Source organism: Malania oleifera, chromosome 3 (genome assembly GCF_029873635.1).
Source record: "Malania oleifera isolate guangnan ecotype guangnan chromosome 3, ASM2987363v1, whole genome shotgun sequence".
NCBI classification, from domain to species: Eukaryota; Viridiplantae; Streptophyta; class Magnoliopsida; order Santalales; family Ximeniaceae; genus Malania; species Malania oleifera.
Genome location: NC_080419.1, coordinates 125,054,418 through 125,072,948, shown reverse-complemented (window position 1 = coordinate 125,072,948; position 18,531 = coordinate 125,054,418). Strand labels below are relative to the sequence as shown.

At 35.0% G+C, this 18,531-nt stretch overlaps 1 protein-coding gene across 1 annotated transcript; it reads right to left on the bottom strand.

Moving 5' to 3' along the window:
- Positions 1-570: 570 nt before the first annotated feature.
- Positions 571-6,629, bottom strand: LOC131150980 (protein FAR1-RELATED SEQUENCE 5-like). Its single transcript, XM_058102109.1, has 3 exons — positions 6,371-6,629; positions 4,493-5,037; positions 571-1,359 (listed from the first exon to the last, which is right to left on the bottom strand). Coding segments are annotated over exons 1-3 (741 nt in total). The 5' UTR covers positions 6,372-6,629; the 3' UTR covers positions 571-1,164.
- Positions 6,630-18,531: the final 11,902 nt, after the last annotated feature.

Here is an 18,531-nt window from a genome sequence, read left to right as displayed (position 1 = left end):
ATTGTTCAGACATCTTACCAATTTACTTATTTAATACACCAACTCATACATTGCCCCCATATTAAAAGGTTATTTAGTTGAACAAGCACACCTTAAGCTCGAACTTAACTTCAATAATTCAAAACTCAATGCTTTTATAGTTACATCATTTATCACTCTAATTTGCACTTCAAAATTAATTTGTGTTCCTTATATTACATACTTTTGCATTTTCAAACACAATCACGTGAAACACATTTGTCGACAGATGGTTTTGATTCCCAAAATGCAAGAACATGTTCAGAATTTTGCTTAACCAAACATCTTTCAACCATTTGGACAATGCAAGAAATAAACCTGACAGAACACAATCAACCATGGCAATGGGAGATCCATAAACAACCCTGTCTGGTGGCTTATGAGTCTTCAGGTTTGGTCTGTTTGATTTCCCTTTTCGACCTGGTTGCTTTTCTTTTCTGTCGTTACCCTTTTTGCTATTTCGGTCGTGTTATCATTTTCATGTGCTCCTGTGGCTATATTTCACTTAGCCAAAAAAAAAAAAAGGAATATCAATGCAATGGAAAGAACACGAACTAAAACATTCCCCAAATGCACTAGATAAAGGTTCACTATTGTCATTGCTACTATTATCTCTCTCCCCTTGAACAGAGTCATCTTGCTATGGGGGGGAAAAAAAAAAAAAAAAGGCTATGATGAAGAATAAAGAAGATTAGGAAATTTCTGAAGATATTACAACGACCCAATTTCGAACAAACCATTACCAGGGAAAAAATTACAATCATTTAGATGCCATGGAGAAACAAAATGGGATCTTTCAGAGTTACAAGAACCACAACAGAACGATTCAACTTCCCTGGAACACCTAAAAGCCCCTCGAATTTCATTGTGTTGAGAAGGCAACGATTGGCTCAAAGAAATAAATGAGGACTGACTCAGTTTCTTGCCAGCGAAGTGAGCCAAACCCGAGGCTGCGCATTGGCCTAAATGTTTCCCAAGCAGTAAAGCTGACAATATCACCTAAAACTAGCGCAAAAATTAGCAAACTGACATGGGAAGCCAACACTACAACCGTAGCCATGCGTACGCCCCATCCAACGGCTTTCTATATACCATTTCTCAATTTCCTTTCCCACGAAAACCAAGAAGGCACTAATTAAGCTAAACTTATCTATGCCTCTGCTGATCCTTGGATTCCATTTCCCTCACACTGTCTACTATGTGCTGGATTTTCTTTGACAGACTCTCGTTGTGCTCCTCAATGTACTCAAAAACTGTTTCCAGATGCCTTTTATAAGTTGCAGCTCGTTTTTTCTCAATGGCCAGCTGCTGAGATAGCTCCCGTATCTTATCATGCTCATTCTACAAAAAAGAGAGACAAGAAAATAGTGAGCTAAACTGAGAAAAGTTGCCATGATAATTAAGGCAGTTAAAGTTTAAGACAACAGGAAGATGGTTGATGTGATCAAGGACATCCAAAGGAAATAAAACCATGCTAACTGAATATTACAAACATCAATCAAATGATTACATGTCATCTACACCATTCCAGATGAATCTTATAAGGTCTCAACTCTTTGAAATGACATCTGTGGCTTTACCATCATTCTAGGATTTCTATAAAATGAGATTTCCAGTTTTACACTCAGAACAGCTGATGACTCCACTCCACAGTGACCCCATCTGAGGGATTTGTCCTTCAAATGTCAAACTACAGTGAATTCCCAGGGGCATCCCTACACACTTTTACTGGTTGTTTTATAATAAATTATTTTGATCAAATATTGGATGGTATAATAGTATTGTATAAACTATAAAGGGTCAAATCAGTTGCTTTATTTTATTATGAATTCACATTTCATATAACAAATTCATATTGGGTTGTGAAGGACGAGCTCAAACAAAAAGCAATAATGAAATAGTGATCTATATAATGTCAAATATCAACACAATAACTCACAAAAGAATAGAAATTCAATTTGAACTAATAAAATGCGATGCATCAAATCTAAATTCCTATATAAGGAACAAGACAGGATCTTCAATTTCAATGAGAAATTTTAACTGGCTCATTGAAATCAAACAGATACATTTTAAAATGAATGCTACAAATTCCCAGACAAAACCATCCAGCACATAATACATAACAGACAAAACTATACAGATCAACCCCTTGCAATACCCTTCCCCAATTTGCACACTGGGCCTAGTGTACTGCTATCAATCTCACTCAGACAATCAATCCATTCTTCGGTCTACAATATAACTAAAATTAGACGACGGCAATCTTTAAAAATAATTAGATGCCAGTAATTATCTGCATAATAATATTGAGGAGGTTTTTGTTTGTCTGTGCACCCTCCTAATTGCTTCCAATATATACACTGAATGGGAGTGACATATTAATTGAAAGCCTAAACAAAAGTCAACTGGTCGCTATTCTCACACTTGGATATCACAAGTAAATGTACTCATCATATGCAGTGCGTCTCAACATTATTGCTAATTCACCAAAAGCTATCCTAATTAAGAAAACTAATTTATATAAAGAAAATCATTTGAAAATATTACATATAATAATAAAGCTGCTTCTAGTCGGAGCTCTCTTACAAGCAAGAAAACAAACAACAAAGTTGATTTTGCAAGCGCCATTGATACCAGTACCACACAAGAAAAACAACAACAACATAAACAATGGTAGGAATGACAATGACAAATAATAATAATGAGGAGGAACATGAGTCTCTTTTAAGTGAATTTTCCATACAATACGTGCACACACACAAATTCTATGTGGATTTGATTGATTCCACTACATAGAAAATGGATAAACTAATTTAAATATCCATCTAGTAATATTGAATGTTACAAAATTCAGGCCATGTTGATCTAAACCACATTTTTCCATTCTTTCTACACTGAACCAAAACCTATTCCCTGATACTCCAACCAGATGTCCAAAGCAAATGTGAAAAATGAAGTTCATAAGCTTGGATTTTCTAATGCGTACATGAAGTTAGTTATCAATAAAGTTACCACAAAGGCATTTTTGTTAGATATTTTAATGTACATTGTCAGACACAATTCCTCACAGCTTAATTTTTTAGGATATTTTGGTCATCTACAAAATACAAGTTCTGTTCCAAATGGTCTTGGTTCAAGTCTCAAGATTTGTATGTGATCCTCACCCCTCATCAAGATTGTTATAATTCTCACCAGTCACCACTATATTTATAATTTGTACAGTTGTTTAATTTCAATTCTTTCCCCTCTCCAGACACAAGATTGGATCACAATTTATTAATTTATTTGGAGTGTTGGTTTGCCACACTGTTGGGCTCAATTCCTAACAGGTGTAGTTTTTTTAGGGCAATAGGTAATCTAACAATTCCACACATGAATTTTTAAGGAATCACAGCTTGGCTAGCATGCCAAAGGCATCAAGCTGAAAAACTGAAGGCCTTTGCAGCAATGGTATATGATGCCGAGTATGTATGTGTATACACACACACACACACACACACAAAAAATATCAGCCACAAAGCAAAATGTTTTACAAGTGTCTTTAACAGCAACAGCTAGTAGTTAAAGAGAGAGGCTAAAACGATTTGATCAATTCAATAAATGATGTCCTGTTGTGGTTCCAGGGCTGAACAACCAACATGACTCACTAGTGCAAAATACAAGTTACTGAAGTTAAGACTGCCACAAAAACAGTTGCTTTTGAGCAGCATTTTAAACATTGAGAACATTTGGATTATTTGGTGGAACTTCTTCATAAGCCAAGTCGTCACTTAGTTGCAGATTCTAAACATAGCTCCAACCACCAAAAAGTCAGTTGTTTTAAAAATGCTATAAATATTTTAAAAATTAAGGGGTTTGATTATTATTTTTATTTTTCCAAAAACAAGTAGGTGATGGCCACCTCCTGCCCTTTGCCACTACAAAAAGGCAATACTCTTACTTTAATACACTTTGTTTTTTCAGATAATGATACGGCCACATTGGCATGGTGAGATGGCCCCCTAGTCACATAGTTGGAACTGTCAAGTGATGCAAGTCATATAGGTCATAAAGATAATTCACGAAGGAAATTCTCTTACACTTTTCTCCATCTGTGAGGTGGAAGAAACAGAAGGGAAAAGGTGGCAACTTCTAATCAACAAATCCCTCCATCGAAAATGTATTTTCATGTTAAAGTTTAACCCAAAAAATACAAGGAAATTTACAAAAAAATATATATATATTATACAGGTTTGAACAAATTCTAAAAATGTTTGCACTGTTATCCATTGATTGATGATTCTAATATAATGTTCTTACCTTCTTCTAAAATTCTTCAAATGTTACTGAAATTGTTATGCTTCTTCCAAAACTAACTTCAGAAAACTAATGATTAGCACAGTCCTTCCAACATCTCAATTGAATATTATATCATATAACAGAAGAAAATGCGTAGTACTAAGCAATACCAAACAATGAAACAAGAACTGACCGGATATTGATCATAAAGTAAATCTCTTCGGCCTTTGCCAGGTGTCAAAGCATGAGTGTGCTCCTTCACGAATTTTGTGACAACCCATTTTCCTGAACTTACTTTTCTTACCAAAATCATTGCCCTGCAACCCACCCTCGTCTCTGCTCTTTGTCTAACAATTTTTTCACGCTTATCAGGCATTCTGAAACCCTCTCTATTACAAACAAGTGCCCGACCAATAGCAGATCCGTCACGCCTCGATCGAGAAAGCTTGCTCACTCGAATGATGAATCCCACACGTGTTGCATATGCATTATAAAATGCATGCGCAGCTGCTTCAGATTCAAATTCCTGACCAACATAGGGCTCATCTACAGGAACTATTTCATTTCCTCCAAAATCACTTCCAGATAAATCCTGCTTTATTTTTTCATCCTCACCCAGTTGAAATGCGACCTCAACAGAACTTGCTCCCATTTCATTTCCGTCACAAGACCTGCCCTCCACATCAACAGAATTCCCCACCACCTCACCATTAGCATCATCATCAACCACAAAATCCACTGCAACACAGGTAAATTTTCAGCAATTTTCCAAACCCATAGAAATTTCTGACCCCAACCCAAAAATATCAGCATAAACATATGCCTCACGAAATTCTACAAACAAAAAACACAAAACCAGTTCCAACAAAAAAATAACCCATTTTCCAAGAGATGAATTACTCACCTCAATTAATCTAAGTACAAGCACCAGCCACAATCGAGCAGACGTTTCACCCTAATAGGATCCAAAGGGATATGGGTAGTTCATATTCACAATTGTAATTTCTTCTATTATCTTATCTTTTCTTTTTGCAACCAAACAGAAAATAAAGTTCAGAAATTTCTGACAATCCCCACTTCAAACCAACTAGAAGAGCCAAATCAACAATTACAGTTTTACAAATTAGAAGATTAATGCATACATTACCCAGCAAAAATTATTCAAAAACTAAACATAAAATCCACTTCATATTACAACAAGCTCTGCATTTTGGCTTCTGACAGACAAACAAGAAGGGGAAAAATAAATAAGTAATCAACTAATTGTGTAACCTTAACATCTTAGCGGAGAAAAATAATAGACTAGCATTTTTTCAGAGAACCCTAGAACTGTGGGAAGCACCGTTAGACTACTAATTTATCATGTTTCAACGAGTGAAAAATTCAATATTTTCAGCCAAAATGGAAAATATTTTTCTTTCTCATGCACTTTCTCAGCAACCAAACAGGCCCCCAAAAAAAGAAAAAAACAAAAAATTGCATTTCATATTACCGCGAGCTCATCATTTGGCTTCTGGCAGACACACAAGAAGGGGCAAAATAAATAATTAATCAACTAATTGTGTGATTTTAACATCTCAACGGGGAAAATAGCAGAGATTAGCCCCCCCTCCCCCACTTTTTTTTTTTTAAACCCTAGAACTGTAGAAAGCTCTGTTAAACGGACTGCTGTTTTTTTCATGTTCCAACGAGTGAAAATTTCAATATTTTCAGCAAAATAAAAAAAAAATTTCCCCTTTTTCGAACTTTCTCAGCAACCAAACAGACCAAACAAGTACAAAAAATTTCAAAAATCAAAATGTTTTAATCCATCAACAGAAACCCACCCCCCCCCCCCCAAAAAAAAAACACCAAAAAAACAAAAACGAAAAACAAAAAAATAACATAAATAAATATTTACAGCTAAATATTTTGATTTAAATCATGCAGAACCGCAAAAAACCGGTCCAACTCATCATTCACTCTCTGCATATGCAATTATTGGCAATTCTTGAAGACAAAAAAACCCTAAAGCTCCAAAATTTCCGTCAATTTACAACAAAACAAAGAATAAAAATTAGGGGAAACTTACTGAAACTTGCGCCTATCTCGGATGATCCAGATTGAATGATCGTAAAAAACCCTTTGAAATTGGTGAAAGAGAGACGATTCAGCCAGAACAATTTTCCGAAACTTCAAAATTGAACGATCATTTTTTTCCTAAAAAAATTAATTTTTCATTTTTGATTTGGTAACGGAAGGGGTTGGGAAAGAGAGGAGAGTTCGGATCAGATGGACTCGAGCGCAGGAAACAGCGGGTGATATTTGTAGACAAAAAAAGTCAAAACTTTTTTATTCCAACCAATAGAATTCATATATGTGGTCGATCCGTTAGATTCTAATCGTCCGATGACCACTCAATAGTGCCCTTGACCGTGGATTTGGCTAATAGATGGGGTTGGGTCACGGGTCGGATCCTGATCCAACCAAGGCGCAACAAGCTAGGTATAAAGAGTCTTGGACCTTCAACTTTGGTGATCCCATGGATTTGTCATATAAAACATGTGTAGAACCTAAATCATCCTTATAAGGTTAAGATCCACTTATTACACATTTGATGTATGATCGTGACATGTTCTCTCATTTGATTTCTAATGCTCTCGTCAAAGTAGCTTACACCTTTATATAAAATCTATCCATATGATAGTACTCTTAGGGTTGCTCTAATACCAAATATAACAGTCTTAAACTCAACTCTAATAAGGTATTGTCTGCTTTTGCCTATCGATCTCACGAATTTGTCCTATAAAAAATATTATAAAAAACATCTCACTTAATTGGAGTCCAAACTATTATTATAAGTTCAAAATCTCCTTAGTACACATCGTGAAATCGAGGTTAATGAGTAATGTTGTATATCAAAGGCTTATGACCATTACAGACTCATATGACATAATTATTAATGAGTTTTAACAAATTAGAGTTAAATGAGTAATGCTACATATTAGAGATCAGTGACATTATGGACTCATATGATTAGAAAAAATGTATGTAAACGAGTTTTATGTTGTGTTCTCCTCTTTAATTGTGTCATACGAACACATAATACTACGGGCTCGTATAGTTAACATTTTCAAAGTTTAATTCAGAAACTTATATATACTAATTTTTTTTTATATATATTTTACTTCTAGTAAGCTTTTATAAATGCTATGACTATTGAAATTTTAAAATAATGACTATTACAAGGTATATATCAAAGGCATGTGACAATTATGAGTTCATGCGATATAAATAGACAGCAGAATATAAATGAGTCTCATGATGTCTACTACTCTTTAATTATGTCATGTGGGCATGTGATGTTATGGGCTCGCACTATTAATGTTTTCGAGGGTTAGTTTGGAAACTTATATATACTAAATTTTGTTTTTCGTGTCATTTACATCTACTAAGCTTCTATAAATGCTACAATTATTAAATTTTTACAATAATTAGTGACTACAATATATTTATAAAAAAGATGAAAGATTGTGCAAGGAAATCTTGTATTCAGGTTTTTAAAAATATATATATATTTTCTAAAATTGATGAAGGTTGTAATTTATGAATATAAATATTTAGATTTTTAAGAATTAATTAATTTGAGTTTGCAGTTTCACCAATGACAATAGTAGTCTTAATGTATTAAAAAAAAATTATATTTGAAAGTACAAATTTGATATACTAAATTTGAATTTAAATAAAATCAAGTAAAATTCAATAGAAAAATGTACTGCAAAATCAACACAAATTTAAATTCTAAAATTAAATTTAAATATAACAACTTAATTGTGATAATCTAAAGACAATTTTTTTAATGAATGTACAAGAAAATATATATATATATATATATATATATATATATATATATACGTTTTTATAAATAAATTTATTAAATGAAAATAATTTATAAAAAATGTATGCCATAATATTGCAATATTAGGGACCCAAAAAAAAAAAAAACAAAGTCGATTATAAAGGGGAAAAATTATCTTTTAATTTTTAAAAAAAAATACAATAAATTGTTGATTGGGCTTTAAATTTAAATTAAAGTTTGTTCCTTTTTTTTTTATTTAATTAGAATGACATGTAATGCCCCGACCCGCCACATGGGCTTAGGGTGCTACTTTAATGATGTTTGTATACCTGATACCAAACTCATCATATAAAATGCAACGGAAATAAAAGATACAATCTCTAAAAATCCATTACCAGAGTTATATCCTTTATACACAAATAAATCCATTTTCTCATAATTACATCTCATAAAACTAAACAGAAATAAAATCTCTATCTATACACACTACCTACATAAATTTACACCACTAGCTCGACTCCTTTAGCTTGCTAGACCTGATCTCTAGGATTTCTTAAAAAAACGGTTTGTAAAGTATGAGTGAGGCACAGTTCAGTAAGAGAAAGACTAAATTAATGTCAGTATGTGACCAGCATGCATTTAGTGTACAGAAAATAACCAATTCACTAAATAGATAAACATATTTATGAAATCATTCTTATTTTACACTCATACACACAATTAGTCGAGGATAAGGAAGATTACCCCCCCCCCACACAAGTAACTTTCCTCTGCTCTAATTCCATTACTGCTATTAGGACTTTCACCTTTCTTAGTAAACCATCGAAGTTATCTTAATAATTATTCGTATTCATATAAATTAACAGATATACATATACAATAATTCATGTGACAAACATGTCATTTACTTCTCCCATGGCACGGGTTGTGCAGCCCGAAGACTGAACTAAGCCTGGGTGATCATCCCAAACAAAGTTAAAAAAAATAACATCCTCTGCAAGCATGTCTGCAGGCATCCACAGCAAAAGTTGCAGGCCCGACACCCTTACTTCAACCTTACGCAGACAGTCAGTTGGGACCCCCTACACTTCTATCTAGAATAGTGTGTGTTAGTCCTAGTGGCTAAGGGCTTTCATTCTAACTTTTTTTTTTTATGACAACAACTCATTAGTAGTTCTTTAAGGTTATTAATACTTTTCCTCTAGTTCAATTCAGATACACAGGAAAATTCCAAAGCAAGCATAAAGGTTAAACATGTATCAAACCGGCAAAAAGAAAATGACCATCAGCAAAGTCCAACATATAACATATCCGAAACTTAACCACTCAACCAAAGCATTTATGGGTCTTACATAGCAAGCACAAGCTTTGAGTTGTGTGTGTGTGTGAGTAAGGAAGGTTGATATTGTAATTCCTTATGTATGGTGTTGTTCAAAAGTAATTAGCAAGAGATGGGCAAATTGTATATCCATTTAGTTCATGATAGGCTATAACATAGACACTGGGCTCACACATGCATATCAAGTCAATTAAACTGCATAAGATGTCTAAATAACTTTCAAACATATTTTATTAACCCAAGACATCTTAAAATGGATTAAACATTATTTATGAACATGATGAAACCTTTACTTTAACATAAACCAAAGTCTGAACATTTTTGAACCAATATAAGTAAAGGGTTCATCGACGAATACAGGGGATTCGTCAATGAACGTAACAAGGTACATCGTCAACGTACATAGGGTACTCGTCGACAAAAATATACCGAGACCGCCTAAAAGTTCAGAACAGGTTCGTCAATGAATACAGGTGATTCGGTGATGAATACAATAAGTGATTCGTCGATGTACACAAGGCACTCGTCGACGAAAAGATATCGAGACCACCTAAAAGTTCATAGCAGGTTTGTCGACGAATACAGGTGATTCGGAGATGAAGACAATGTAGTGGTTCATCGACGTACACAGGGTACTAGTCGACGAAAAGAAATCGAGACCCGTTTAAATTCAGAACTGATGGTTCATTGAAGAATATAAGGCATTGTCGACGAAGGTACAAATGGGACTCTTCGACGAAGTCATGACCTCATCGATGAATGTCAAGCTGTAGACTGCATTAAATGCGCTTAAACGTCTAGTTTTCAATTTGTCTTATGTAAATTAGTGCCCAACGGCTCTCCAGTGCTCAGCTCGTCCCTTTGGCCTTTAAAATGGGTCTTATGCATTTATTTCAAAATAGTTAAGCAATTTGGTTGTTGAGAACATTTATTGTGCATTCATACTAGGGTTTCACTTTATGCTCTCCAACTCTCTTGCTCTTTACTCTTGTTTACACACCATTTGCAAAGAGAGAATAGTGTGAGGTTTATATTGGTGTATTTAGCTCAAAGAGGAGCATTCTACATTGTATCTACTTACTTTCAAATTTATTGTATTGGGAGGTTCTTTGTGAGCCATCATAAGGTGACTCTAGATGAGCACCATTATTAAAGCTCTTGGTGAGTAGCTGGTTTGTAAAGGCTTCTCCACCGGCGAAGGAGGGTTACTGTAATGATCCGAAGAATAATGGTATTTAAATAATAAAAGAAAGGGAAATGGAAACCGAAAATAGAAGGAGGCAGTCGACTTCGTTGACGACATTGCATTTTGGAAAAGATAAATCCCGAGGAATTTTTCAACTCCTCGTCGACAAATACAAGGGACTCGTCGATAAGGGTATAACAGGAGCTCATTGACGAGGATGGGATTCGTCGACGAAAATATAATTGGGCTCATCGACGAGGTGACGTGGCTCGTCGACGAGGAAATACCGAGGGGATGATTTTGGAGTTTCTGAATTTTGTCAACGAAGGGGAGAGTTCGTCAACGAATTGTGTATTGACCTCGTCAACGAGGTGACGTGGCTCGTCAATGAAGGCCACAGTTTAAATAGGACTAAAACTCATTTTTGGCCAAAATTTCTTGCGCAGCACCTCTCTCTCTCCTACCCTTCGGTCCCTCCTCCTTCTCTCTTTGATTTCGGGCTGGATTTTCGCCGGTTCGATGATCTGAAGCCATCATGACACTTCTAGGAAAGTTCTCTGCAAGTTTGCCAAACCGGATCATCGGTGGGATTGAAGTGGAAACCATCCCAAATCCATGGTAAGATTTTCTACTCAATGTTTGGATTTTTGACAGTTGTAGAAAGTGTTATACGGGTAGAAATACTGAACTTTAGTTCTAAAAAATTCTGTTTTCAGGGTGTTGAATGGGGAACCCTGCAGGTGCGGGACAAATTTTCTTATGGGCTTTTCAAGAATCAGGTAAGAGGATAAACTAAGCTAGTTCTTTTTAAGAAATGTATGTATATATATATAATATTTGACTTTAGGAAAGTAAATATAATCATATATACGATTTATATTTGGGAAAATACTATTGAAAATGATGATATGTTGAATATATGAAAAATCTGTTTATTGTGTCATGAGTAGTAATTAATATGAAATACTGTTTCTGGGAATGTGTTAATGATATGGATTTTTATAATGAAAAATCGGTGTATGGGCCGAGATTTTTATATATTTTGCCGACATACGGGTCGTGCTATGTGTATGATTTGCCAGCGTACGGGCTGAGCTATGGATATATTTTGCCGGCGTACAGGTCGTGCTATGGATGTGATTTGCCAGCGTATGGGCTGTGCTATGATATGATTTACCGGTGTATGGACCGAGTTATGAATGTGATTTGCCATCGTATGTGCTGTGCTATGATTTGTCGGTGTACGGACCGAGCTATGATAAAATGTGTAATACCGGCGTTCGGGCCAATGATTTTCATGACATACGTATATAGGCAAAATGATATGATTGATTTGATAATTAATAATATGAGATATCCATGTATCACAGTTTCAGTATATGTTATATGATATCAGAACCTGGTTGACTTGGTATAGGCTAGCATTTGCACGGTACCATTGCTATGTGTCCATGGTCTTCATGATCATGATATCTGTGTTAATGCCGCTGTACGGAGTGGTGTGAGATTGGATGGTCGATGTGGTTTTTAAGAAGTGTGTGAGCGCCCCTGGTGTATGGACCAGGTCTGGCAGACCCATCAAACTTATAGACTGTACTTTTGACTTGACAGTGGTTGGCCAACCATTGTCAGGTCTCGCCTTTATGGCACACAACCCAGTCATGTCAGGGTAATACATGACAACAGTCAGCTAATCTACCGGGAATGTTTTTGTGTTATTATTATTATTATTATTATTATTATTATTATTATTATTATTATATGAGATGAAATATATTCATGAAAATGTAGTATGTTTTGCCATGTTTACATGATATATATAAATATATGTTTTCCCAGATTTGACAAAACAGTTACTGAATATGTTCTGCATGGTATATGTATAACACGGAATACTCATGTTGTAACACACTGATATTAGTTTATTTCCCTTATTGAGAGGTTTTTCGCCCCAAAATTTTATAAACGTTTCAGGAGCCCCTGATAGGAGAGCGGGTAAAGCCCCGCTGATCTAGTACGGTAGATCTACCCTTGCAGAAGGGTAAGTATTTTGATAGGGTTGGATATATTTTGTGAAAATGACCCTAAGACTTCTTTTTGGGTTGAGTGTTATATATATATGTGTACAGTGATTGTAGTTACTCTAGTATTGTGATGTATGGTATAATGAGATTTATATGGTTGTATGTTTCCAACTGCTTAGGCTCCTGTTTTGTGTTCTGATGTATCTCTGGTACCCACGGGTCCAGGTGGATTATGATCTGCTGAGCTGGGATTTGAGATATTGATATTATTATTATATATAAAAAAATTTGAAAAATAAGTAGATCGTCACAATTTGGTAACAGAGCCTAGGTTACTAGGTTTTGTATACTTTAGAATGTAGCGGAAACAATACCAGAGTTTAGGAAATGATTTGAGGTGCTGTTCTACAGTTTGGAAGCAGGACTTCTGTGGTAGTTTCTGTGTTTTTCCTAGGGTGACAATTTCAGGAAAACCATAGTAAGCTATTGTCGGGTTGTATTCCTAGAATGTAGGACTGGGGATTAGAAGTGAGTTAAAAATGTTGAGATAAGTGGTGAGGATAGGTGAGTAAATTATGAGCATAGAATTTCTACGTTGTGTTTGTTATTTCTAGGATGGATCTAGGAGGAAGTAGTGCCTATGCAAGTGGCAGTGATGGAGCAGGACCATCAGGTGCAGCTGGGACCGACTCTAACACGGTATTACGTAGCGTGGCTCAACAGGTTATGGTTGAGATCGTTAGGAGCTCAAGGGAGCAGAGTGGTCCATCTACAGGCCATGGGTGCACTATAGAAAAGTTTACGAAGATGAATCCTCCGGCGTTCTCAGGTGGGGTTGATCTTGTAGCCGCTGAGAATTGGAGCAGCTCAGACACTTCAGCCAATTTCCCTCCATTGAGCAACTCAGACAGCTCGGCAAAACAGTTCAGCAACTCGTTCGATAAACCATGCCCACAAAAAAAAAAAAAAGAGGGAGCATTAAACCTTCTAAAGGGAAAGATGCATACAAAGCAATTATTCAAAATTCCGTCCAGAAATTTGAAACTGAGGAGGGAACAACTGATACACCCAAAATAATTTAGCCAATGAGGGTAGGTCATGTCACGACCCGCTCATTTTCCACGTATTTTTTTTTATAATAATATCATCATAAAATCAATACCACACATCCCACATTCCAACTCAGCAGGTCACAATCCACCTAAACCCATGGGTACCAGGGATACATCAAAATATATATAGCAGAAGCCTAAGTAGCAGGAGACATACAATCTCATGCATCTCATCATTTCATATATCACAATATACCAGAGTTACTACAAACATTGTATTTCCATATATACATCCCAAAAATGTAATCTAGGGACAATCCCCACAAAAACCTAACTGTCCCTACCAAAAACTTACCTTTCGCAGAGGGCAGATAAACAACTCTAGACCAGCGGGGCTTTTCCCGCTCTCCTATTAGGGGCTCCTGAAAAGTTAATAAGATTTAAGGGTGAGACACCTCTTAGTAAGGGAAATAAACTAATACTAGTATGTGGCAACATGAGTATACCGTGTTCTACATATACCATACATAACATATTCAATACTGTTTATCAAATCTGGGAAAACATATGTATATCAAAACAAGGCAGAACATACTGCATTTTCATAAACATTTCTCATCTCATATCATAATAATAATAATAACATAAAAACCATCCTGGTAGGTTAGCTAGTTGTTATCATGTATTACCCCCACATAACTGGGTTGTGTGGCCCGAAGGCGGGACCTGACAATGGTTGGCCGACCACTGTCAAGTCAATAGTCTAGTCTGTAGGTCCGATGGGTCTACCCGGACTAGTCCGTACACCAAGGGCAATAACAGCACACTTCTTGAAAATAACCACATCAACCATCCAATCTCACACCACTCCGTACAGCGGCGTTAACACAGATATCATGATCATGAGGACCATGGACACATAGTAATCAACAGACTCTTAGAATCCTACATCTAAGAAGTCCTCGAGATCCTACACTTGAGCAATTGGCAAACTCTCAAATCCTATATCTGAGGAGTCCTCGAGATCCTACACTCGAGCAATCAACAAACTCTCAGAATCCTACATCTGATAAGTCCTCGAGATCCTACACTCGAGCAATCAGAAAACTCTCAGAATCCTACATTTGAGAAGTCCTCGAGATCCTACACTCGAGCAATCAACAGACTCTCAAAATCCTACATCTGAGAAGTCCTCGAGATCTTACACTCTAGCAATCAATAGACTCTTAGAGTCCTACATCTAAGAAGGCCTCGAGATCTTACACTTGAGCAATCATTATACTCTCGAAATCCTACATCTGAAAAGTTCTCAAGATCCTACACTTGATGCACATCATCTTCATATTTCGGCGCTCAGGTTCTTACACCCGATGCACATCATCCTCATACTATAGCACGGGTTCCTACACCCGATGCGAGTCTCTTTCCATGAACTATAGCTCGGGTTCCTACACCCGATGCAAGTCCCCATCCGTGAACTATGGCTCGGGTTCTTACACCTGGTGCGAGTCACCTTCCGTGAACTATAGCTCGGGTTCCTACACCCGATGCGAGTCACTTTCCGTGAACTAAACTCGGGTTCCTACACCCGATGCGAGTCACCTTCCCTGAACTATAGCTCGGGTTCCAACACCCGGTGCGAGTCACCTTCCGAGAACTATAGCTCAGGGTCCTACACCCGATGCGAGTCACCTTCCATGAACTATAGCTTGGGTTTCTACACCCGGTGCGAGTCACCTTAAATTAACTATAGCTCGGGTTCCTACACCCGATGCGAGTCACCTTCCATAAACTATAGCTCAGATTCCTACACTCGACGCAAGTCATTCTCATGTGCTCTCAAGCATACATGCAAATCGGTTTTCACAAATCATTTTGGTCTTTTTTGTTACATTGGGCCTGGTTCAAAATCAGCGTCTTTTATCTTTGCAGACTTGTTGCTACAAATAACTTAGGAGAGTTCCTACTTTTACTTTGAAGCGACGAAACCTACAAAGAGGGGCAGCTGTAGACACCTCATTTTTACCCAGGCCCAATATGATTATTATTATTATTATTATTATTATTATTATTATTATTATTATTATTATTATTATTAATATTATTGTTATTTTGCTATTATTATTATTATTATTATTTTTATTACTATTATTATTGTTATTATTATTATTATTTTATTATTATTATTAGTATTTTTTATCTTTATTTTATTGATTTATTATTATAATTATTATTATTGCTATTATTATTTTATCTTTATTTTATTGATTTCTATTATTATTATTATTTTATTATTATAATTATTATTATCGTTATTTATTTATTTTTATTTTTATTTTTTTCTTATTTTTTATTTTTATTATTATTATCATTATTATTTTTAGTATTTTTATTATTATTATTATTATTTTATTATTATTATTAGTATTTTTATTATTTTATTTATTATTATTATTATTAATTTTCATTAGTATTATTATTATTATTATTATTATTGTTATTGATTACTATTATTATCATTATTAATATTATTATTATTATTATTATTATATTTATGTGGTTTAGGGTTTTGGGGTGGGGGAGCCTATTTATAGGCTTTCTCACGCACAAGAATGGGGGGGCGCTGCACACGCACAGCAGCAGGAGCGAGCAAAAATGAAAAAAAAAAAAAACCCTAAGCCTTTTTTTTCTTTCTCTCGCTGGTTTTCTGTCCAAGCGGCAACAGCCGCTGCACCTCCTTCTCTCTGCCAAAGTGTTCTCTCTTCCCCATCCTCATTCCACCAAGCAAACTCCTACAGCTCCTCCGACGAAACGCCATAGCCACACCTCCATCATCATCCTCCCAGCTTCAATTCCGGCAGCCCCTCATCGCCGATTCGTGCACAGACCATCTCCCCCACGGGCACCCTCCGACATCTCCATCATTCTCTGCCTCTCGGCCACATCCAACAGCCGCTGCAACCACAGCTACTAGCTCCAATCTGCTGCTTCACCAGCAGACCCGAGAACCACCATCCGAGCACCGTAGTCCACGACTGCTCCATCGCCGTCAACTTCCCTCTTCCCAACTCGGCTATTCCATCCCATAGCAGACCACAGCAGACTGAGTCGAGCCCAGCAGACACACCGCCGGAAAGCACAGCTCTGGCCACCTCCTCTGGACCTCACCGCTCCGGCAGCCAACGTACCAGTGTCCTCCAGATCAGCAGGACATCCTCCGGCGCACACAGCACCTACACACACACACACACACGGCTCCTACCCCAAAGGTAATATTTTTGGGCATTATATTTGTGTTTGTTATATCCTCATATATATATATATTATTGTTATATTATTATGTAATATTGTGTATTCACATTATTGTTGTTATATTGTGGCTGTAGTTCAGTGGTGAGAATTCTAGGCTATTGCCGGTAAGTGATTTTGTATTATTTAGCATGTATTTTTAATTGATGTTGTATTATTTAACGATTTGTATTGTCTTAGTATTATTTTACATTTTTTTTTATATGTTAAGTATTTATGTTTTTAAAGGTTTGGTTTATCATGTTAATATGGTTTCATTTTTCTTGTAGTTTATTTGTGTTATTTAAATTCGTTCACAATTTTGGTTATGACTGACTATTATTTAAATCATTTCATATTTTATATCTAGGTTTGTTTAGGACTTTGGTAGTTTTCATGTTTTTAGAAGGTTGATAATTTTATGTTTAAGTATTGTTTTAGGGTTTGAGTTATTTTCCTATTTTTATTGGTCTTATTATTGTACATTGATTTTTGTCCACATCATTGCATATCAAATTTTAGTATTTCTATATTATTGAACATTCTCTGATAAAATTAAATTTATTTCCATATTTATTTTTAGGATTCCCCTCTTGTGGTGTATTGATTTCTCTAGAGTTTGTGTATATATTAACTATTATTGTTGAAAGGAGTATATTGTTGATTTAGTTTAATATTAACTTCCCCTGTTTAGGTTTTGTTGTATTTGTTTGTGTTCCAAATGTAGGTAATCGTATATATGTTGACATCTAAGGTTCATGTTTAATTATAGTTATATCATATCATTAGCATTTTAGAATTTTAATCATATTGTATATCATGTTAGGATTTTAGTAGGTTAGTTGTAGTATATGTGGTATTTTAAGACTATTATTGTATGTGTATGTATTCTAGAATGTTAGTTATATTAGGTATTTAACAACTTAGGATTTATAAGTAACATCATACATCTAATTTAGTAATTTAGGTAACTTTTAATATAGTGTCTTAAGTAATACTATATATTTATTATTATTATGATACTTTTAGTATGTTAATATATAAGGTATTATTTATTATGGTAAGTTTAATATTTTAGTTAATACTATACATTTGGTGTTTTGGTATCATGCTATTATATTATATATTTAGTATTATGGTAACTTGTTATTTATTATAGTATTTGTAGATATTTATTATTACCATTATGATTATATGTATTATGGTATGTTAGTTCATATTATATATTTAGTTTTATGGTATGGTGGTAGGTTTAGAATCTTGGTAAAAATTATGTATTTATATTTAGTATTTTGTATTGTGCTAGTTTAGTATTTTAGTTTGTATTGTATATATTGATTAGTATGTTGTGTGGTATTCTAATATTCTAGTTTATTATTATTATTATCTTTATTATTATGTTTATTATCCAAAACTTCCCATATTAGTATTTTCCTATAAAAAAAAACTATTAGATTTTCAAAATTTGGGAGCGTATTTTCTTAAATATTTTATTAATTTTTATC

Coding starts and splice junctions, on each gene's coding strand:
- LOC131150980 (XM_058102109.1), bottom strand. Junction 1,360..4,492: donor TACTTTATGATCAATATCCG/GTCAGTTCTTGT, acceptor TCTTTTTTGTAG/AATGAGCATGATAAGATACG.